Here is a 25,520-nt window from a genome sequence, read left to right on the forward strand (position 1 = left end):
GGGCAGTCACATGCAAAAGAATGAACGTAGACTACTATTTTACAATATACATAGAAAGCAATTCAAATGGATTAAACGCTTGAATATATGACCTGAAGCAATAAAAATTCTAGAAGAAAACACAGGCAATATGCTCTTTGGCAAACGTCTTAGCAATATCTTTTTGGATATGTCTCCTAAGGAAAGGGAAGTGAAAGTAAAAATAAATGGGACTACATCACACTAAAATGCTTTTGCACAGCAAAGTGAAATGAAAGTCCCTTCATTGTGTCTGACTCTTTGAGACCCCATGGACTATATAATCCATGGAACTCTCCAGGCCAGAACACTGGAATGGGTAGCTTTTCCCTTCTCCGGGGACCCAACCCAGGGATCGAACCCAGATCTCCCACATTGCAGGTGGATTCTTTACCAACTGAGCTATTGGGGAAGCCCATAGCAAAGGAATCCCATCAACAAAATAAAAAGACAACCTAACAAATGATAGACAACATTTTTAAATCAAATATATAAGGGATTAATACCCATAAAGTATAAAGAACATTTATAAGACAAAAACCAGAAAGGCAAACAACCCGGTTAATAAATAAGCAGAGGATCTGAACATACAGAAGACATACTGATGGTCAACAGGCACATGAAAAGATGTCAAACATCACTAATTATTAGGGAAATACTAATTAAAACCACAACAAGACATCATCTCACATCCATTAGAATGGTTATTACCAAGAAGGCAAGGAATAACAGGTGTTGGAGAGGATGTGGATAAAATAGAACTTTTATACCCTACTGGTAACAATGTAAATTGGTGTAGCCCCTGTGGAAAACAGTATAGAGATTACTTTAAAAATTAAGAATAGAACTATGATATTATCCAGCAATTCCACTTCTGGGTGTTTATCCAAATAACATTAAAACAATAATGTGAAAAGACATATGTACCCTTATGCTCACTGCAGCATTATTTACAATAGCCAAGATAGAGACATCATCTAAGTGCCCATCAATGGATGAAGGGTAAAGAAGAGGAAAGAAAGTGTTAGTCATTCAGTTGTGTCCAACACTCTGTGATCCCTTTGACTATGGCCCTCCAGGCTCCTCTGTCCATGGAATTCTCCAGGCAAGATACTGAACTGGGTTGCCATTTCCTTCTCCATGGGATCTTTCTGACCCAGAGAATGAATCTGAGTCTCCTACATTGCAGATGGAGTTTTTATTGTCTGAGCCACCAAGAAAGCCCCAAAGAAGATGAGGCATTTGTATACTGGAATTGTATTTAGCCATAAAACAAAAATGAAATCTTGCCACTTCTGATAGTATGGATGGGCTTTCAGTGTTTCATGCTAATTTAAGTAAGTCAAATGAAGAAAGACAAATATTGTATTATTTCACTCATATGTGGAATATAAAAATTAAAAAACAAAGCAAACACACAGATACAGAGAATAGAGTATTGGTTACCAGAGGGGACATGGGGTCAGGGAAGACAAAATGGGTGAAGGGCATCAAACATGTAATGATAGACAAAACTAAACATTTGGTTGGAAGAGAGATGTATTGTATAACAGAAGATAAAATATAATGTTGTGTACATGAAACATATTATGAAACAATGTTACCACACACACACACACACACACACACACACAATGTTTGCCATGTTGAAAGAATCTTGTGGATTACTCTGGTTTTCTGTGGCTGTGTATTGGGAGAACGGGTTAGTGGATGTGTTGTGTTTAGTTGCTCAGTACTGTCCGGCTCTTTGCAACTGCATGGACTCTAGCCCCCCAGGCTCCTCTGTCGGTGGGGATTCTCCAGGCAATAATACTGGAGTGTGTTGCGATGCCCTCCTCCAGGGAATCTTCCCAACCCAGGGTTCAAACTGAGGTCTTCACATTGCAGGTAGATTCTTTACCATCTGAGCCACCAGGGTTAGTGGCAGTTATGCTCATTTGGAAGGAGAAAAAGGTAAAAGGAAATAGAGTGCAAGAAAAGACCCAAAGTTAAACTAGCTTTCCCTCATTATTTTTATTATGTTACATTCTATTGGTAGTTGCCCAGATCATGTATAAAATAGTTATTTTAGTAGATTGATCAGTTTTACAATGTTTTATGGTCACCAGATAGAAGGGATTCCTTTGAAGAAGGGGAGAAAAAATAAAGATAAAACTGTTCTTTCTCCATTCCCTTGTTTTTCATCTCTTAAAACATTACTATCTGAAAGGAGCAAAGTTATTTTATGATAAGTTTTGTAAATTAAAAAAAATGACAGGTTACATGATGTTTCTCTCAAAAACATTTTTTAAAGCATTTATATTCTTGCACTCTGTTGCTGCCTCTCTCAATAAATCTTTAGTGTCAGAAGATTATTTCTGGTTTACAAACTCATGTCAGCAATACAACTGATTTAAACCTATCTCTTCTATCACTTTTCAGCCTATTGGCTAGCATTAGGTATGAAAATATCTCTCTTCTGATAGTACTCTCCTTGTACCACAATGTACCCTACTTTTTCCATCCTTTGCCCCTCTGCTATCTCATTTGTCTACACTGCACTCCTCCCACAACATTTTTTCCTGACTAGCACTCTGGTCTCCTGACAGCATATTTTACTATTTTCTGATGCTATCCTCAACTCCCACGTCTCCCATGAGCCATTCTTTGAAATGTCAGCCTCAGTTTATCTCACCCTCCACCTATCTTCCACTGTATGTGCCCCATCATAGCAGAAAGTTCAAACCAGATTGCAGTACATATGTGTAGGAGATATCTCAACTTCTACAAAACTTGGATATTGCGTTAAGAACTGGCTAAAATGTCTGTCCTCAAAGTGCTTAGGAAAATATCTACATATTGTAGGCAAGCAATATGCTAACAGACGTATGTTAAATTGAACATTTAAAAATGTGCTTAATTAACTAGGCTTCTCTGAAGCAAATGCATTCTCTCACTTTTGAGCCCTGACATTTTATAACAGCAATCTATGTTATATAATATTTCTAAGAATATACTTTCATTAAGGTCCAAGATGTTTCTTTTATTGGATATAATTTTAAAATATGAAGTTCCAGGGATCAACATTTAATGGAAAAGAAACTGGCAAGAAAGGAGAGAGAGTTCAATTAAAAATAGAGATTATGCATTTATATTGCCAAACCAGTCAATATTCCAATTCACTAGCTGATATTACTGAAACCTAAGATGCTTTTAGTTATATCAAGGCCTTTTAGTCCCCTCATTGGTGAGAATACTTAATTGCTCTTCTACAATTAATTTGAAGCATATAGGAAAAAATGAAGAAAATGAAGGAATTGTAATAACCTAATCTGTTATAGCTTGTGATAGCAAATGGAGATTTCTGCTGGGCTTTGAACACCATGGACCCAGAAATAGCTTACATTTCTTTTTCATAAGTCTTCTTTATCTAAGAGCTCATTTCTATGTAAGGACATCCTGCTGGAACTTTTCCATTTCTTCCATATGTTCTATGTCCCACCCTTCCAGGATTCTCTTGGTATTATAACACACACCTTTTTTTTTTTTTCCCCTGGTGAAGTCCTTCAGCAGCGAAAACTTGGACATGGACTGATTTTCACATCACTTCGAAATATTCAGCACAAACTTAAATATAAAGATCAAACCTGGCCTTCTTACTGTTTCTGTTCTGTTGATTCATTTGTCTTTGCCGGACCATTAAACTTATGAGAGGGACTAGTGTGTTCAGTTCTGTGTTTTGTAAACTACAAAGATGTCACTGAGCCCAATCTCTGATCTGTGGTTTTCAGGGCATACCTGAGCAATGTCCCAAAGTTTTATCTCTCTCTGAGGGTTTACAAAGGAAAGGGAAAAACTGGACAGGAGGAAAGCCCCTCCCCTACTTGCGCACTCCAACCTCCAGCACAAAACATAAGCAGAATGAAAATCAGAAAGAGGTCTATGAGAACGCATCCAGGACCACATACATGTTCCTCAGTGTCCACAGCTGCAACCTCCATTCTGAACCTCCGGGGTCTTGATTCTAAGTGGCTGTGAAAAGCCACTGAGGGGTCTGTGTTAGTGAGAGACCATGAAAGCTGCCATCCCCAGCTGAGTGCATCTCTGTTCAAATTGGGCTTATGCCCAGTTTGAACAGAGAATTAGTTTACTTCCCTTGTTTCAAAGGGCACGTTTCTCTATACTTCCTCATGTGCAGGGGTGAACTAGAAACAGTAATATTCATTTATAAAATAAATTGCAGTGTTAATTATTATAAAATAATATTTGTAAATACCTAAACAGCACAGCAATATGTAAGTGTATGGGTATCTGAAGAGCCATGCATTCTGGCCTCTTCTTAAGAAAGTATACATTTATTAGAAATTATTTAACATTCAGGAGCTATAATCTTTAAATTCTATAGTGACACCAAGTATCTGGATATTCTCCAGCTTATGCATCCTGAGATACATATAGGCCTGTGATAGTACTGCTATCTTTATTCAGTGTAATCTTGAGGTAATTGAATATCCTATGCTTCCACTATTTCTTCTATCTTGTGTGTTATCTCCCTCTTTCTTTCTAACTCACCCAATAAATATAGTAATGCATGTTCAAACACACACATACACATACACACCATAATTCTGAACAATTCCTTAAATTATTCCAGAAATTCTTCCAGACAATGCTTTGTTTTCTGAATTTGTTGCTTTGGAACTCCAGCACCAAATTCACAACTTGGACCATGCTATCTATTAGTGGATGTCTGGGCAGACATCCAGTAAAGCTGAGTAGCTTCAGTATCATTAGTGGGATGATGGTATTTCAGTTCCTCTTGCTTTCATTCTTCTTTCGTTTACTATCAGTGCCACTAAGCTTAATGGACCAAACTGCCTCCTCATGCATTAAAAACAGAGAAGCACATTCTGTCACAGGAAGAAAAAAAAATGCTTTGTTCTAATTTCTATAGCAAGGAGATCCAACCAGTCCATCCTAAAGGAAATCAGTCCTGAATATTCATTGGAAGGACTCATGCTGAAGCTGAAAGTTCAATACTTTGGCCACCTGATGCGAAGAACTGACTCATTGCAAAAGACCCTGATGCTGGGAAAGATTGAAGGTGGGAGGAAAAGGGGACAACAGAGGATAAGATGGTTGGATGGCATCACCAAAGCAATGGACGTGAGTTTCAGTAGGCTCCGGGAGTTAGTAAAGGATAGGGAAGCCTGGCGTGCTGCAGTCTATGGGGTCGTAAATAGTTGGAGAGGACTGAGTGACAGAACTGAACTGAACTTTCTACAGCAGACACTTTAACACACATAAAGTAAGAAAGGAAGTATGAGAATATTTGTATAATGAGGAGATGTTAATAAAACCATTTGAAACATTCAAATACAGAATGTACTGATTTGTAAACTGTAGAGTGCCTTCACAATTAACATACATTCATCAAAATATATAATCATTGAGTAATAGTACTAGCTACTGTAGTACTTTGGTACTACTTATATTAATATTAATATACTAATTACTAATAAACTGTCAGAATTGACCATTGTGTAAAATGATATTAGGGAATATTACCTAGATTTTGCATTTGAATCATTATTTCACATCATCTCTGGTATTTTAAGTAGGTAATGACTTAGAAGTAAAATGATACTTGTACTGCTAAAACTACTAAAATTCTTGATTGTAAAATCAAAAAGTTCCTTTTAAATACAAGAATGTCTCAAGTTTTTATTATAGTGGACCTAAAATTCATAGTACTGCTTTTAACTGAACTGAACTGAACTGCTTTTAAATAAAGGAATGATTATAAACCTAAGGTGGCTAAAGTGAAGTCGCTCAGTCGTGTCCGACTCTTTGCGACCCCATGGACTGTAGCCTATCAGGCTCCTCCGTCCATGGGATTTTCCAGGCAAGAGTACTGGAGTGGATTGCCATCGCCTTCTCCAGGGGATCTTCCCGACCCAGGGATCGAACCCAGGTCTCCTGCATTGCAGGCAAACCCTTTACCGTCTGAGCCACATGACGAGCCTAAAGTGATACTTAAATGATAAGGGAGGTACTCTGAAATTTGTCCCCATATTTTGTGGTACTGAAGTCACTCTGACATGTCAAATTACAATGATATGGTTTGACTGAACTGTTTGGAAACATTTCTGGCTGTTAAAATAATTCATTCCACTCACTTGCATCTCCGAGAGGGAGGTGCAAGAAAAGCTACTCAAGGTTGTCATTCTCATCAACTGTGTGTTCACGTAATTCAGCTCTGCTGCACACACCAGAAATGGACATTTGAATCACAGGTGATTTTTGAAGAGAGAGACAGGCCTTGGAAGAGTATGGGTTTTTGATAGCAGCCACAACAAAGGAACCACAAGGCAGGGTTCAGAGGGAGAAAGCAGAGAATGGGAAAGATAAAATAAAACTGTCCGGTAATCTTACTTCATTCTTTTAGGAAACTTATTTTTATCTCTATTTCCTTACCAAGAAATGCACTTGCACAGTGTTTATGAGTTTTTTTCCAACATTTAGAACCTCTTAAAAGCAGTCAGGGCTCCTCCTTATGAAAGCTGTGACTTTTCTACAATAATTTTCTGTAATTGTGCCAAAGAGCTAAAAATAAAAAATTACATAAGAAGTTTTGCCACAGTGAGAATCACAAGCTCAGCTTCAGAACTGAGTCATCATCTTCACGTTTCAGGAGGATAGATCCAGGTTAGGAAATTCGCTGATTGCCTTGATCCTGCCTGTGCTGGTGGAAATATAAAGTCTACAGTATGGCTATCAATAACTGCTAGGAACTCTGGCCATAATCGAGTTGAAAGCTGTAAAGTACTATTGTATTGAGAAAGTAATGTGGTAAGAACCATAACAGGCTGAGGTTTATTGAGAAAGTCCTGATTACTGTGTAGGCTGAGTACCTCTGATCCTGGGCCAAGGCTGCACAAAGCAGTTACAGAATTTAACAACTCTTATTTAAACTAAATGTATATCTAGATATCTCCATTTTATTTCTCTTCATCATGTAACAGAACACAATTTTTTGGTTTATCAGGAAATTTCTCTCTCTCCCATCCTTTAAGTCATTTGTCACACTTCTCAAGGTCACAAGGGAGCCTCATAAAGGAAATATTTGTGTTGATTGATTGTTTCTGTGATGCTTTGCCTACTGGTGCTGCTAAATGAGCCTTTTGTATTTTCAATGAAGTAACTAAAGAATGGAGAGGGACTAGAGAATTCTGTTAACAAGATACATAAGGCATGCTATTCCTTAGAGATTCTGGGTCCCTGCATCCCCAGCCCTTTGTCCTTTATACCCTGATGAAAATGAGAACTTTGCCCTCTAAACACCACTACAAGGAAAGTAGACACCCTCTGATTCTGGAATTAAAGCATTCAGAAACATTTGTTGTTGTCATAGTTGTTTAGTCAATAGGTCATATTTGATTCTTTACAACCCCATGGACTGCAACATGCCAAGCTCCTCTGTCTTCCACTATCTCCCAGAGTTTGCCCAAATTTATGTCCACTGAGTCAATGATACCATCTGTCTCATCCTCTGCCATCTGCTTCTCCTTTTGCCTTCAATCTTTCCCAGCATCAGGGTCTTTTCCAATGAGTCAGTTCTTTGCATCAGGTGGCCAAAGTATTGGAGCTTCAGCTTCAACATCAGTCCTCCCAATGAATATTCAGGGTTAATGTCCTTTAAGATTGACTAGTTTGATCTCCTTGCAGTCCAAGATACTCTCAAGAGTCTTCTCTAGCACCACAGTTTGAAAGCTTCAATTCTTTGGTGCTCAACCTTCTTTAGGGTCCAAGTATTAAAAGACCCTTACTCCTTGGAAGAAAAATTATGACCAACCTAGACAGCATATTAAAAAGCAGAGACATTACTTTGCCAACAAAAGTCTGTCTAATCAAGGCTATGATTTTTCCAGTAGTCATGTATGGATTGGAGAAGGCAATGGTGACCCACTCCAGTATTCTTGCCTGGAAAATCCCATGGATGGAGGACCCTGGTAGGCTACAGTCCAGGGGGTCGCTAAGAGTCGGACAGGACTGAGCGACTTCATTTTCACTTTTCCCTTTCATGCATTGGAGAAGGAAATGGCAACCCACTCCAGTGTTCCTGCCTGGAGAATCCCAGGGATGGGGGAGCCTGGTGGGCTGACATCTATGGGGTTGCACAGAGTCGGACACGACTAAAGCAACTTAGCAGCAGCAGGAGAAGCATGTATGGATGTGAGAGTTGGACTATAAAGAAAGCTGAGCGCTGAAGAATTAATCCTTTTGAACTGTGGTGATGATGAAGACTCTTGAGAGTCCCTTGGACTGCAAGGATATCCAGCCAGTCAATTCCAAAGGAAATCCGTCCTGAATATTCATTTGAAGGACTGATGTTGAAGCTGAAACTCCAATACTTTGGCCACCTGATGAGAAGAACTGACTCATTTGAAAAGACCCTAATGCTGGGAAAGATTGAAGGTGGGAGGAGAAAGGGATGACGGAGAATGAGATGGTTGGATGGCATCACCGACTCAATGGACATTAGTTTGAGTAAACTCCAGAAGTTGGTGATAGATAGGGAGGCCTGGCTTGTTCCAGTCCCTGGGGATCGCGCGACTGAGCGACTGAGATGAACTGACTGATCATATCTGCACATGACTACTGGAAAAACCATAGCTTTGACCCCAAGGACCTTTGTTGGCAAGTGATGTCTCTGCTTTTCAATAGGTTATCTAGATTTGCCATGGTTTTCTTTCAGGAGCCAGCATAGAAGAAACTCTCTTCTTTTTCTTACACTATACTTCTGCATTCTGAGAAAGAAAGAAAGTTCAGTCCTGAGATAATTTTAACCATAACTATGTACATCAGTTGCTGAAAGAATGAGACAATTACTTCAATTCTATGAAGCTAAAATAATGTGTGTGGAATAACGTCTGGATAGATCAGTGTATTGATTTTATTCAAGTATATTCCTCTAGGTGCCAGCTCTTTGCTTTTCTTAACAATTTAGCAAACGGAAAGATATGCAAGCAAACATTTTGTCTATGGCTCCTATGCTTTGTATGTATGTTTTGCTATCTCTGTTTTGTGTTTCTCAACAAAGACCTGATATCATGAATACAAGAAGTTTGGTTTGGTTTAGTCACTAAATTGTGTCTGAGTCTTGTGACCCCCATGAACTGTAACCTGCCACGTCCATGAGATTTTCCAGGCAAGAATACTGGAGTTAGTTGCCATTTCCTTCTCCATGATAAATTCACTAATTATTATTTAATTAATCAAAGATGTTAGATGATCCGCACATGAAAGAGAAAAAGATCCATTCCCTATGATGTTATAATCTCTGTTTTCCCTGTATCTATGGCATCATGATCTTACTGCTCTCAATCCACATCAACAATGACATTTCGCACTGTTGTGTTCTTTTTAATTTCAGGTTTATTGAGCACACAGTCAATCTGCATATAAAGAAATGAGCCCTTTTAGGAGTAGAGCTCTATGAGTTTGGACCAACAAACACAGTCATGGATACCCTTACATTTCTCTCAGCTTGACTAAATATTAGATTGCTTTCTACCTCTAGGTCCTGACCTCCCTTTTCCTAGATCATATACTTAACAGAGCATATTTTGAAAAGGCAGAGGAATTAGAGATCAAATTGCCAACAATTGTTGGATCATAGAGAAAATAAGGGAATTCCATAAAAATATCTACTTCTGGTTCACTGAGCTAAAGCCTTTGACTGTGTGGATCACACACACTGTAGAAAATTCTTAAAGAGATGGAATACCAGACCACCTCACCTGCCTCCTGTGAAACCTGTATGCAGGTCAAGAAGCAACAGTTAGAACTGACTGGTTCCAGTTTGGGAAAGGAGTATGTCAAGGCTATATATTGTCACCTTGCTTATTTAATGTATATGCTGAGTACATCATGAGAAATGCCAGACTGAATGGAGCACAAACTGGAATCAAGGCTGCTGGGAGAAATATCAATAACCTCTGATATGCAGATGACACCACACTTATGACAGAAAGTGAAGAGGAGCTAAAGAGAGTCTTGATGAAGGTGAAAGAGGAGAGTGAAAAAACTTGTTTAAAACTCAACACTCAGAAAACTAAGATCATGGCATCCAGTCCCATCAATTCATGACAAATAGTTGGGGAAACAACGGAAACAGTGACAGATTTTTTTTCTTGGGCTCCAAAATCACTGCAGATGGTGAATGGAGTCATTAAATTAAAAGACACTTGCTCCTTGGAAGAAAAGATATGACAAACCTAGGAAGCATATTAAAAAGCAGAGACATCCTTTTGCTGACAAAGGTCCATCTAGTCAAAGCTATGGTTTTTCCAACAGTCATGTATGGATGTGAGAGCAGGACTATAAAAAAAGCTGAGTGCCAAAGAATTGATGCTTTTGAACTGTGGTGTTGGAGAAAACTCTGAGAGTTCCTTGGACTGCAAGGAGAACAAAGTAATTTATCATTTCAACATATTGGTGAGTTAAGGCTTTACTTATTTGTAAAATAGAAACTAAGGACATAATTTTATTTTATTTTTATTTTTTAAAAATTATTAGCAGAAATGGAAAAAAGACATTACACTTCTGATAAGACACAAACATCTCCTTAACAAACAAACAAACAAAAAAGACACATTAGAATGAGCAACAGTTATAAACAGAATAAAAAATAACCTCAGTAAAATACCCTTCAAGATTTTGTTTTTGAATAGATATTCATTTGAAAAATATTCTAGACATATTTCGTTAAAGATTTTTGTCCAAAAAGCAAGGGAGAATTCCTAAAAAACATTCTTACATTTTTGATAACAAGTGTGTAAACTATACACACACGCAGGCACACTTTTGACATCACATTTTTTGTTTTATATGCATATTGTTTAAAAAAATGGAAACACTTAAATTTCAAGAGTCTTGATTTTAACTTCGGAAAATCAATTTGAGCATATAGTATCATCTATGATTTAAGCCAGTGTTTATCTAAATGAGTTACATGAAAAATAATATTAATAGCTTTCTTTGCATATGATTTTATAGTCAAATTATTTTACCAGTGAACAGGTTAAATAAATATAAATAGATTCATTTAGTTTAATTTGGTTAAGTGCATTTATGCATTAATCCTGCTATAAATCAAAAGAGGAGTTATTGAGAGGGGAACTTTTTAAACTCATTCATCTTATCCATTCTTTTTACAAGGGACATTTAATAGGACAATGATCCAAGAGACACACATCAATATATTCTGACCTAAGATTGGGGTTTGGGAGAGACAGATGATGAGGTGAAATAATGTTGGATTATTCTATGAGTCTGGGTGCCGACCTCAAATGTGGATTGGCCAGATATCCAATCTTTGTCAGAAGCATTAGAGCAGTGGCTAAAAGAACAACCTATAGATCTAGATTCTTGATTCTTGGCAAAGATCCTATGTCTGGGGAAGATTGAAGGCAGAAGGAGAAGAGGGTGACAGAGGATGATATGTTTGGATGGTATCACCAAATCAATGGACATGAACTTGGGAAAACTCCAGGAGATAGTGAGGGACAGGGGAGCATGTTGTGGTGCAATCCATGGGCTCACAAAGCGTGGTACAAAACTTGGCAACTGAACAACACAGCCTTTTAGGCTTCCTAGGTGGCACTAGTGGTAAAGAACCTGTCTGCCCATGCAGGATTCATAAGAGATGTGGGTTTGATCTCTAGGTCAAGAAGATCCCCTGGAGGAGGGCATGGCAAACACTCCAGTATTCTGGCCTGCAGAATCCCATGGATAGAGGAGCCTGGCAGGCTATAGTCGATGGGGCTTCAAAGAGACTCCACAACTAATAGTTTCACTTCCTAGAGTATAATATTAATATTTATAAAATGTAAATATATAAATCCAGTGAAAACATCAAAAAATTAATTTTGAGTTTGAAATATCTTTTATTATCATAATTTATTAAACTTGCATCATGATTTAGAGCATATTTGTAAATCCTATAATGTATACATACAATTAAGCTTGTTTTAAAAAATATTAGCCATCTTTTACAAAAATCATTATTCTTGGTGGATGTATGGAAATTAGAATGAGGTTTCAGTTCAGTTCAGTTTAGTTCAGTCTCTCAGTCGTGTCCGACTCTTTTCGACTCCATGAATCACAGCACGCCAGGCCTCCCTGTCCATCACCAACTCCCGGAATTCACTCAAACTCATGTCCATCAAGTCGGTTATGCCATCCAGCCATCTCATCCTCTGTTTTCCCCTTCTCCTCCTGCCCCCAACCCCTCCCGGCATCAGAGTCTTTTCCAATGAGTCAACTCTTTGCATGAGGTGGCCAAAGTATTGGAGTTTTAACTTCAGCATCAGTCCTTCCAGTGAACACCCAGGACTGATCTCCTTTAGAATGGACTGGTTGTATCTCCTTGCAGTCCAAGGGACTCTCAAGAGTCTTCTCCAACACGAATGAGGTTTATATAATATGAAATATTTTTATGAAAAATATTTATGTAATTAGTTGATGTGTACTTCTAAACATAGATATGTTGACTACCAGATTTCCAAGTCCTTGCAAGACTAGTTGAAAAGTGATTTCACAATTCATAATCAATAGTGAATCAAATAATTTTTTTTTACTATTAATTCAATAAAAGTACTCTTTTCTAAAAAAGATGCTATCACTTATTTTTTATCATTTTCATTTATATTCTCCGCTGTCATATGTTTGTTTTACTGTTACTCCTCTCAATATGTCTTTAATATCCTGAGATACTTAACATGGCAATCCACTCCAGTATTCTTGCCTGGAAAATCCCATGGACGGTGGAACCTGGTAGACTACAGTCCATGGATTCGCAAAGAGTGGGACACGACTGAGCGACTTCACTTTCACTCTATAGAAGTTAAATATGGGGATTTCTGGCAGGCATGCTGCTGCTGCTAAGTTGCTTCAGTCATGTCCAACTCTGTGCTGCCCCACAGATGGCAGCCCATCAGGATCCCCCGTCCCTGGGATTCTCCAGGCAAGAACACTGGAGTGGGTTGCCATTTCCTTCTCCAATGCATGAAAGTGGAAAGTGAAAGTGAAGTCGCTCAGTCGTGTCCAACTCTCAGCGACCCCATGGACGGCAGCCTACCAGGCATAGGTATCCAGAAATATGCAGAACCTTCTGACAACTCCAGGTATCCCTGCTACTCCTATAAGCAAATGGTGACCTGCATTAATCACAAGAACATACAACTTCAGTTGATTTAAAATGTACTATAAGGCAGCTGTATTTTTCTCTCATTCTCACAGTCTGATGTCATTTATTGTCATTTTATGTGTGACTCCCACTCTGATCCAACAGATGTTGAGTTATACCTTTTATATTGCACATTTTGGTTGTTTTGTTATATCTTCAGGTGCCTTCAGTGGAAAGCTACTATGGTTGTCATTTGTTTGAAAGGCTCTTCCCCTCTCTTCTTTGTACACTTCATTCTCTCCATGAACAGCTGCATCACAGCTGCCATCCTGAATGGCAAAGATGTCTGGCCGATACGCCCAGGCCTGCAGCACACAGAGTGTCTTCAAACAACTAATTAACAGGAGCTGGGCCACAGCAAGGTTTAGTGCTGTCCGTCAAGCCCGGGACCGCTGCTGACACCATCAGCAAATCTGTCAAATGCAGCTCTTCCTGTGAATAAAACCGAGCCCACTTCTCTGGTGAAGAAGGAACTGGCAGAATGTATTTAATAAAAAATAAAAGAAAGCGATATTCATCCTTTACACAGGGTTAAGTAATTGAAAAACATATTGAGCTGGTGGAAAATTTGATAACTGATTTATACCTGTTACTGGAATAAAAGGAACCCAGCTGAAAATGTCTCCATAAATTTCCAGGGGAGAAAATGTATAACGCCACGCACAGTGTTCCAAGTATATTTAGTTACCTTCTGGAATATACAAATGTGGCCTTTCTTTAATAATAAGGGGCTATTAATTATTGCATATAAAATCTGATTTATATGCCTATATATAAATGTAATCCTACATCAGATTTATTATGTATAATAATTATATATATACATTCATCTATTGTATACATATGTGTATTACACATAAATTTTGTGTAAAAAAATCCAGATCTCTAAGAATATATGTAAATATACATATCTGATTTCAAAATAAAGTCTCTAGCAGTTTTAAAGCCAACTATTTTGAAAATACACTGAAAAATAATATATAGCCATTATTGATCTTATTAACTAAAATTGTACATTGATACTACACTGATTAAGAATGTGAAGTTTGGTAGTTACTATCCTCCTAAATTTAAAACCAGGATGAGATCTTAATAGTGGAGTCAGGAAAATAAGAGAATTAATCAGTGGAACTTTTCTCAAACTTTTCTTGTCTTCTAACATTGGGCCTTCACACATGCAGACTGTTTGAGAAATACTTTCATTTTTCCATCACCACACATTACACTATTCCTGATCATTCACCTGGCAGACTCCCTCAAGTATTATGTTAATGGTATATTTTTCATCTACTAGTTTAAATCGTTTCTGCTACATGATTTCTTTAATCTTGAATATATTTAGTATTGCTTATAATTCATGGTAACTTATTGAATAAAAATATATTCCCTAGACTGTAATGTATAAGACACAAAGAATCACATTCTTGTGCTCAACATGATATACTTAGCATATAACATAACTGTGCCTTTGTTATATTTGCTAGATAAATTCTTTGGAAGTAAAGAGAGAGGAAAGAAGAGAAGGTGGAAGACAAACAAAGAGAAAGGAAAGAAGGAAGGATTAACTTAGGACTCATGGATTGGTTTCATCATGATTATAGAAAAGACCTACAAGGGGAAGATGAATAATTTGTTTCTTCTTTGAAGAATAATCTCAATATCATGCTTGTGGACAAGAAAAGAAGGAATGTCTATTTCTCAGGGGATGAATTCATGGCCTCATTTAAAAAAATTAAATCAATCCACATTAGAATGCACAGATAGGTAGTACAGGTTTGGTCATTTATGTATATTATTGTCTTTACCTATATCTCTAATACCTCTTAAATTTTTTCAAGCATAAATTTAATAGTGAGAAATAAAAACAGTTCACATTTCACAGAAAATGTTATTATACACAGGCATTAAAGATAAATGCATACAGTGTCTATATACTACTGTACTATGCATTATTTGAATTCTCGGTGAAGTAAAGTGAAACTCAGTTATGTCTGACTCTTTGCGCCCACCAGGATAATGGAGTGGGTAGCCTTTCCCTTCTCCAGGGGATCTTCCCAATCCAAGGATCAAATCCAGGTCTCCCACATTACAGGCAGACTCTTTACCAGCTGAGCCACAAGGGGAAACCCAAGAATACTGGAGTAGGTAGCCTATCTCTTCTCCAGCGGATCTTCCCAACCCAGGAATTGAACCAGGGTCTCCTGCATTGCAGGCAGATTCTTTACCAACTGAGCTAACAGAGAAATCCCTCAATTCTTGGTAACTTGTTTCAAATCTATATATGCTTAGTTAGAAGCTAATGAGGGCTTAAACATTTTTAATGAACTATGTAAGGAAAAATTTAATCTATATAATATAAATTGCATAAGATGGATACATACAAAGCAGAGTTTCCCATCAGTCATTATGTGCATGTGTGCTAAGTCATTTCAATCTTGTCTGACTCTGTGACCCTAGAGGCTATAGCCCTCCAGGGTCCTCTGTCCATGGGATTCTCCAGTCATTACAAAGATTCCTAAATAATGCTGAGAATGGTGGTCAGTAATGATACCATTATTTTCTAGGAATTTTTTGCAAGGTCAGTCTCATATAAAATGGCATGTAGAAAACTTTGACTTTTCTCAGTTGGACATGTGAAAACTGAACTCTAACAGTGATCCATGATGTGTAATTTTTTATTACTTTGCTCCAGTGCAGATTTAGATTCTTCATGAGAAAAGGAAGAAAAAGGGACTATGTCCTTCTTTAGTGAGTGGCCTAGACTTGCCATCCAGCATGCTTTCTGTACCAGTTGTTAGATATGCAAAGTCCCATAGTAAGTGATTGAGTATAATATATTTTTTACTATATTACATTATTTACTACATTATTTTACTGCATTACATTATTACATTACAATATTTACCATATTACTAAGTGTAATATAATTTGTCATCATTTTTATTAATTAACCACATTTTGGAAAGCAATTCTCTATGTAACTGAATATATAATTTTTTTGCTATTAAGAATCATTCTTAAAATATATATGTATGTAGTGTGTATATGCATGTATGCATATATATGTGCATGTGGATGTGTGTTCGTGTGTGTGTGTGTATACATGTAAGTGTATACACGTGCTTCCCAGGTGGCACGAGTAGTAAAGAATCTGCCTGCCAATGCACGAAACATAAGTAATGTGAGTTAAATCCTTGGGTCAGGAAGATCCCCTGGATGAGGGCATGGCAACCTACTCCAGCATTCTTACCTGAAGAATCCACATGGACAGGTGAGCCTGACAGGCAACAGTTCACAGGGTCACAAAGAGTCAGACACTAATGAAGCAACTTAGCATGCATGCACATATGTATATATATATATTTATCATGTATACAGCTTTAAATATTTTCTACTTTTTGGGTTTTAGGATACGGTGTTCTTACAAAGAAATAAAAGTAAACCAGCTTGTGAATTTAGTACCATTAGTGAAACTCTGTTAGTTGCAATATTCTTTGCTACTTACCAATATTATAACATTTAAAAAAATTACTAAATGGTACCTATTATTTTCATTTAAAAGCTAATATCAACTATAATACTTATTCTAAGTACTAGACACAATTATTGGAAATTAATATGCTTGGTAACACGACTATATAATATGCCAGCAACAGGAAAATGCCAGTCCATAGTTTAAAAGATGCTTACTCCTTGGAAGGAAAGCTATGATAAACCAGATGGCATATTAAAAAGCAAAGGCATCACTTTGAAGACAAAGGGCCATATAGTCAAAGCTATGGTTTTTCCAGCAGTCATGTACAGATGTGAGAGTTGGACCATAAAGAAGGCTGAGCTCCGAAGAACTGATGTTTTTGAACTGTGGTGTTGGATAAGACTCTAGAGTTCCTTGGTCTGCAAGGAAATCAAACTAGTCAATCCTAAAGGAAATCAGCCCTGAATATTCACTGGAACGACTAATGCTGAAGTTCCAACACTTTAGCCACCTGATGAGAAGAGCCAACTCAATAGAAAAGACCCTGATGCTGGGAAAGATAGAAGGCAAAAGGAGAAGAGGGCAGCAGAAGATGAGGTAGTTAAATAGTATCACAGACTCCGTGGACATGATTTTGAGCAAACTCCAGGATATAATGGAGGACTTTGGAGCTTTGCATGCTTCAATCCATGGGGTCTCAAAGAGTAGGACACTACTGAACAACAATAATAAAAAATGAATACTCACTTATTAAATCTTATTGGAGAAGGAAATGGCAACCCACTCCAGTACTCTTGCCTGGAAAATCCCATGGATAGAGGAGCCTGGAAGACTGAAGTCCATGGGGTCGCTGAGGGTCGGACATGACTGAGCAACTTCACTTTCACTATTAAATCTTACTTAACTAGATTAAGACTATTAAGTTAATAGTCTAAATCTATTAAGTTAGTTGAGTAAGGTTAATTGTGTTAAGTACAAAAAGAGGAAAGGAAAGAAAAGAGCAAGACCTAGTCAGTATAGCAGAGACACTACTTTGTCAATAAATGTCTGCCTAGTCAAGGCTGTGGTTTTTCCAGTAGTCATGTATGGATGTGACAGCTGGCCTATAAAGACAGCTGAGAAACCTGTATGCAGGTCAAGAAGCAACAGTTAGAACTGGATATGGAACAACAGACTGGTTCCAAATAGGGAAAGGAGTACATCAAGGCTGTATATTGTCACCCTGCTTATTTAACTTATATGCAGAGTACATTATGAGAAATGCTGGGCTGGAGGAAGCACAAGATGGAATCAAGATTGCTGGGAGAAATATCAATAACCTCAGATATGCAGATGACACCACATTTATGGCAGAAAGTGAAGAAGAACTAAAGGGCCTCTTGATGGAAGAGAAAGACAAGAGTGAAAAAGTTGGCTTAAAGCTCAACATTCAGAAAACGAAGATCATGTTATCCAGTCCCATCACTTCATGGCAAATATATGGGGAAACAGTGGAAACAGTGGCTGACTTTATTTTTCTGGGCTCCAAAATCACTGCAAATGGTGACTGCAGTGATGAAATTAAAAGATGCTTACTCCTTGGAAGGAAAGTTATGACCAACCTAGATAGCATATTAAAAAGCAGAGATGTTACTTTGTCAACAAAGGTTTGTCTAGTCAAGGCTATGGTTTTTCCAGTGGTCATGTATGGATGTGACAGTTGGACTATAAAGAAAGCTGAGCACTGAAGAATTGATGCTTTTGGACTGTGGTGTTGGAGAAGACTCTTGAGAGTCCCTTGGACTGCAAGGAGATCCAACCAGTCCATCCTAAAGGAGATCAGCCCTGGGTGTTCATTGGAAAGACTGATGTTGAAGCTGAAACTCCACTACTTTGGCCACCTGATGTGAAAAGCTGACTCATTTGAAAAGACCCTGATGCTGTGAAAGATTGAGGGCAGGAGGAGAAGGGGATGACAGAGGATGAGATGGTTGGATGGCATCACGAACTCAATGGACATGGGTTTAGTGGACCCTGGCAGTTGGTGATGGACAGGAAGGCCTGGCGTGCTGCAGTTCATGCAGTCGCAAAGAGTTGGACATGACTGAGAGACTGAACTGAACTGAACTGGAGGAATACTGTCCTAAGGTTATGAATGTGAAATGTAAGATGTGGTAATAATTTAATATATTGTAGTTCTCTTACCACATGCTCCACTCTCCATTTGATGTTTTGTTTTTTAAATATTTCCATCAAATCACACACTGGGTTGTTTGTGAAACCAATCATATTTAACTTCTATAAACTTCTGAATCCAGCAAAACTTGTGTTATAAATTTACCTAAAGGGTCAAAAATATTTCCCTTATCAAGATGGTTTTCCCAATCTTGGCCTATAGATTTATAGCAGTGGTCCATCCTGGGATATCTTAATCAACCATCTGCACCCATGAATTTCACACTTGTGATAGCTGCCACATTTCCAAAGTCTGGCAGCTAAAGTTCACACATTTTAAAACTCTTCCACCAATCTTCCTAACTCTTAGAGCTAAGATTTTCATCTGACATTGATTTTTGGATTTCTTTGCTACAAGAGAAAAAGTCTTATCTCAAAAATTCATACACTGAACACTAGACCATTTTGTAAAAATACTTTAGCTCAAGCATCAAAAACAGTGACAGGGAGCATCTACTCATACTGAGATGCAGTCTTGTGTGAATTTCAATAACTATGAGACATTTTCCTACAGATTGCAGGGTATAGACACTGAGAGCTCTATCTGTTTATGTTTAATGCAGTTTACTGGGAAAGGGGAATTGAGTATAATAAAGGCAAATAGCAATAAAATTTATAGATCAAAGATGCTTTGCAAGGGTAATATGCATTTATGGCATGAAAAGAAGGTACACTTTTTTTTTTTTTTTGCCTCTATTCTAACCATTATGGTGTTCTGTGTTTACGATGACAGAGGCTTGACAAGAAGATAAAACTTAAACATGACAGTTAGTTTAAATTCCACACCTTACTTGAAATCTAATTTTGGAACTATTTTCTTTGACACTTGGCTTGGAAAAATTTTATGCAGCTTGAAGTTAGCTATTAGATCACTCCAGGATCAGAAAATCTGGATCAAATTCTAGTGCTTATCTCTAGCTAATTCTGTGACCCAGGGCAAGCTATTCCATCTTTCTAGTCTTCAAATTATGCTTCAGTAACATGAATATATAAATGTGATGGTTCCTAACAGTCAAATATCCTGTGATTTTGTTTTTTTTTCCTTAGACATTATCACAGGGTAATTACTTGAAGTTTCTAAAATCTTGCTGGTCTGGTTTACTCCATTTTCACTAATAACTATTTGTGTGATTTTAAGAAAAATTACTTACGCTCTGTGTGTCTCAGTGGCCACATCTGTAAAAAGGTAATGATAATAATAGTACCTACCTAATAGGATTGTTGTCAGAATTAAATGAGCTATATTTTAATAATTGTAATATGAAAATTTCCTGTATTTCAATATATATATATTAAGGAAGACACACATTAAAAAATCATAAATTAGCATTTATTAGCATTTAATTCAGAGAAGGCAATGGCACCCCACTCCAGTACTCTTGCCTGGAAAATCCCATGGACGGAGGAGCCTGGTAGGCTGCAGTCCATGGGGTCACTAAGAGTCGGACACGACTGAGCGACTTCACTTTCACTTTTCACTTTCATGCACTGGAGAAGGAAATGGCAACCCACTCCAGTGTTCTTGCCTTGAGAATCCCAGGGATGGTGGAGCCTGGTGGGCTGCTGTCTATGGGGTCGCACAGAGTCGGACACGACTGAAGCGACTTAGCAGCAGCAGCAGCAGCAGCATTTAATTAATAGCCATTTTTTCCTAGTGGTACATAAAATCATAGCATGTTTTATATTCAGAAATAGATTAGATGAAATTTTGTAATACATATGGAATCCTTAGAATAGTGTTTGGTATAAAAATTGTCCAATAGCTGATATTAAAATCTCCCTGTACATAATAATTGTTATATATAAATTAAGAGGGATAATTTAAGTGTGATTAAAATCTTGTTAGTCATATCAGCCTTGGTTTTATTTTATATCTAATGTCATAGTATAAATTTAATAGTTTCATTCAGATTAATAAACATGAATTGACATAAAATATTACTTTTTACTTGAATGAGTAGATATGATACAAATGAGTAGATATGATACAAATTTTTACTTGAATGAGTAGATATGATAAAAATGAGTAGATATACACAAAAATTATTATGATAAGAAGAGCAAATATGCCTTTTTTTAACTTAAGTTGATTAAGAAGGGAAAATATAATTGTTAGAAAATTGAAAATTAAGAATATACTTATGTTTACATAAGCTTAGCTCAGTATTCAATATGAAGAAAAATAACAGCGTAGTGCAAGCACCAACTTTGTATATCATAATTGCCTTTAGTTATAAATTCTCAGCTTTGATTTTTGGAGTCATAATATAAATCAACATCATAATTCTGAGTATCATTTTTTCTTGGCAATGTTCCTTAGAAATTTAGTCAAATAAACTCTATACACACTGTGTTCCTGTGCTTTGGAACTTATAAAATATCTAGAGAAGAAAAAAAAATTGGTTCATAGAAAATTATTTTAATCATAACTCATTTATTTTCTACACAAAAGTAAGAATAGTGTTCAATCAATGATTTCTCTATTTCACCCTCTTGGGAAATCCTAGAGGTCTCTGGGAGATACGGATTCTTTACTCAAAAATTGCAGAAATGAAAATGATATAAAAATGAATATAATTCTTAGGAATTTAAAATTAGATTTTGATGGGTTTAAACATCTGAATGGGCCCTTTAAAGATTTACATGAACATTTATGAATGAAACATTTATTTCTTCAATAGAGTAATTGAGTTATTATTGGATGAAATAAGGGTGAGTAATGGCACAAATCCCTGTGTTCTAGACCCATAACACTTAATGATAAGGAATAATCAAAAGGTTAAAAATTAAAATTCTTCTCTCACCTGTCAAATGATAAAGGTTTTGGAGAAAGAAAAAGAAAATAAAAGTAAAATGGGAAGACTATATTCTGTAGTTTAGAAGAATGTTGCTAGATAGTTAGATCTACACAAATAAAAAGAAAAATATATGCAGGAGGAATTAGGGGATTAGCTTCCCCAAATGTCATTTTGTCCACCTCAGTTAATGGTATATCCAAAAAGAAGTTGCTTGTTCAATCAAATTTCTATTAACCAAAGTAGTTTCTCTGACCTACATTATACCTGGGGCTTTAGCAATGATATATCACTTTAGCTGGCAAAAACGCTGTACTACTAACAATAATCAAAACATTTTCAATACATTTAAGGGAATAGAGGGGAAAAAAAAAAACTAGCTTTAATGAGAAAACAGAATAAACACAAAAACACCAGTACGCACATACATTTATACCAATACATATGATCTATCAATCCATCATCTTTTACATCTATGATAGGAGAAAATAGGTGAAACAAATATGTGTGCATTAATATTAAAGTCAACGATTAAAACACAATTCATTAAAAATGTGGAACTTTTATTGCACAGTGTGAACATACTTAGCACTATTAAACTATATACTTAAAATGATTAAAATAGTAAGTTTCATGCTATGTGTTTCATATCACAATTTTTAACAAAAATTAATGGATTTGTACATTCAGCCATACTAGAAAAATTGGTACTGTAATAGCTCTCCCAAAATTAAAAATAAATAAATAAATAAATAAATAAAAGAATATTATACAATGAACACATTAAGAGAAAAAAGAAAAAATGATTATTTTTATTTTTAATTCTAATATAAAGGAAAATACAGGATCAAGCTGAGAAAAAGTCATTAAAAAATAAAAGATTAATGAAAACCCCAATTTAACCTCTTCTTGTTAAACATCATTGCCTTCCTTGAGTACAGCAGGTGAAGCAAATCAGTCTTTCAACAAATGAATGTGGGCATTTTTAGCTCAACTAAAAATTTGAATTAAAAACATTTAAAAAGAAAGTTGCTCATTACTTTCTCCAAAATTTGTTAAAATGCAACACTTTACAGTCAATGACAAGAGCACTATATTTTATAGTTCGACAATTCCCAGAAGAGAAAAAGGTTATTCTTCCCTTTTGTTCTAACAGTTTATTTTAAATTGTTTTAAAAATACTAATATAAAAATACGACCATAAAAGAAGGTCAGCAAAGAACATATTTATAAGTTAACTAAAGTATTTAAAATCACACTAGGAAAATGTAAATTGCTCAGTACCAACACCATCTCCATAGAATTATGGCATACCTCGTAATGGCCTTCTTCATTCTCCTGAATATGGAAACCCGCAGAGCTGGGACATTTCTGAGGAGTGACAGGAATATTGTCACTTTTGTTGTGTGAGTTACACTGAAAGAGATTACCAAATAATTGTGACAAACTATTCCATATTAAGAGTGTCTATTGAGAGACATGGTTGTTTGCTAAGCTTCTAATGAAGACGGTCCCTGTGAACTATCAGGAGTCTTCCTCAAGTACATGCATCCATATTGAGCCTTTACCAAAAAGGTAAAAAATGGTCCCAGGATAAACAAATTGTGTTTTCACTAAAACTAAAGAAATCTAAGATGTAGTTATTTTACTCCTTCTATTGCAATATTTACTTACTATACTTATGATTTTAGTAGCTAAAACTTGTATGCTATAATTATTTGTGTGAGGTATTATTCCAATGCTTGATATATATCACATATTATTAAACTGTGACATAGATATTATTATCCCCAGTTACAGATGAGAGAAATGAGATATAAAAATATTTTTTCCCAAAGTTGGGCTACTACTCAGCTTTCTAGGATCATTCCTCATATCTTATCTACCATATCTATGTCCTTTATACACTTGAAATAGACAAAACTAAAAAATTAAAAGTTAAAGGTCTTAAAGTGCTATTTCATTTTTTTTCTGTAGAAAATGTAAAATAGTTTTAAAAACATGTTGACTAAATTAATTTACCTATAAATGAATATGAATTTTAAAACAAGATATCATAGAATGGCTTGGCTTTTCTCCATGAAATTGTTAAAATGATTATTTACCATATTCCTCCAAAAGTTGTTTTGTGTGAAAACAAGATATACTTTACTTTCTGTTATCCTTGCCTCCTTCTTTCCCAAATCTCTTACTAGTTTCATGGCCACTTGATCATTTATTAAACATAATATTGGGTTTCTAAGGTTTCCACTTTAATAAAAAACATTGTAATACCTCCCCAAAAGGCTCATCATTGACATATAACCTTTCCTCTCCCATAAGACTACAAAGCTATGCACAGATTTTTATGACATAAGTAGGTAAGAAAATATTTTTCAAGGTAGAATGCCACTGTTTTGGTTCACCAGTGAAACGTTACTTTCCCCATGCCAAAAAAAAACAAAATTAAAAAATTACTTTTAAAAACATTTTCAAAAGCAAGTGAGTTTTAGAGTTTAGCATAATCAAGGTCAGTATATTTTAATCTCAAAACCACCATTTTATATTTTATATAGTTATACATATTTTAAACTATTCACATTACATGTTTTAAAGCTTAAATATTTTTATTTTAAACAGAGAAAGAGCAAATATTCTGAAAATAATTTCAGAATATCTTTCATTAATGTCAAACAACTCAATTATTAATTACCTAATTTTTTGTTTGTTTAAGAGACTCTGCAATATAGCAGAGTAGGAAAACATGACTCTGAAACCCAAGCCTATATTAGAAACCTTTGTCATGAAAAAGAATATATGCCTGTCCTCTCTACAACAATATAATTTTAACCCTGTTTAAAACCTACCTCCTCTGGGAACTTGTTTTGGGTAATAAAACAAATGGTGATTACATTTAACCTCTGTTTATAATCTTAGTGATTTAGGTGTAATTTGTAAAATGCTCAGTTCAGTTCAGTTGCTCAGTCGTCTCCGACTCTTTGCGACCCCATGAATCACAGCACGCCAGGCCTCCCTGTCCATCACCATCTCCCAGAGTTCACTCAGACTTATGTCCATCGAGTCCGTGATGCCATCCAGCCATCTCATCCTGGGTCGTCCCTTTCTCCTCCTGCCCCCAACCCCTCCCAGCATCAGAGTCTTTTCCAGTAAGTCAACTCTTCGCATTAGGTGTCCAAAGTACCAGAGCTTCAGCTTTAGCATCATTTCTTCCAAAGAAATCCCAGGGTTGATCTCCTTCAGAATGGACTGGTTGGATCTCCTTGCAATCCAAGGGACCCTCAAGAGTCCTCCAACACCACAGTTCAAACGCATCAATTCTTCGGCGTTCAGCCTTCTTCACAGTCCAACACTCACATCCATACATGACCACAGGAAAAACCATAGCCTTGACTAGACGAACCTTAGTCGGCAAAGTAATGTCTCTGCTTTTCAATATGCTATCTAGGTTGGTCATAACTTTTCTTCCAAGGAGTAAGCGTCTTTTAATTTCATGGCTGCAATCACCATCTGCACTGATTTTGGAGCCCCCCAAAATAAAGTCTGACACTGTTTCTACTGTTTCCCCATCTATTTCCCATGAAGTGATGGGACCAGATGCCATGATCTTTGTTTTCTGAATGTTGAGCTTTAAGCCAACTTTTTCACTCTCCTCTTTCACTTTCATCAAGAGGCTTTTTAGCTCCTCTTCACTTTCTGCCATAAGGGTGGTGTCATCTGCATATCTGAGGTTATTGATATTTCTCCCGGCAATCTTGATTCCAGCTTCTGTTTCTTCCAGCCTAGTGTT

At 36.5% G+C, this 25,520-nt stretch overlaps 1 protein-coding gene across 2 annotated transcripts in view; it reads right to left on the reverse strand.

The window, feature by feature from the left end:
* PCDH9 (protocadherin 9) overlaps positions 1-25,520 on the reverse strand; it is a 1,187,395-nt gene that overhangs the window by 736,031 nt on the left and 425,844 nt on the right. For both annotated transcript variants that reach the window (XM_069602308.1, XM_069602309.1), the window contains exon 3: positions 23,048-23,149. In XM_069602308.1, the coding sequence (XP_069458409.1) occupies positions 23,048-23,149 (102 nt within the window). The remainder of the gene's footprint in view (positions 1-23,047; positions 23,150-25,520) is intronic.

This window comes from Ovis canadensis, chromosome 10 (assembly GCF_042477335.2).
Source record: "Ovis canadensis isolate MfBH-ARS-UI-01 breed Bighorn chromosome 10, ARS-UI_OviCan_v2, whole genome shotgun sequence".
In the NCBI taxonomy this organism is placed as follows: Eukaryota; Metazoa; Chordata; class Mammalia; order Artiodactyla; family Bovidae; genus Ovis; species Ovis canadensis.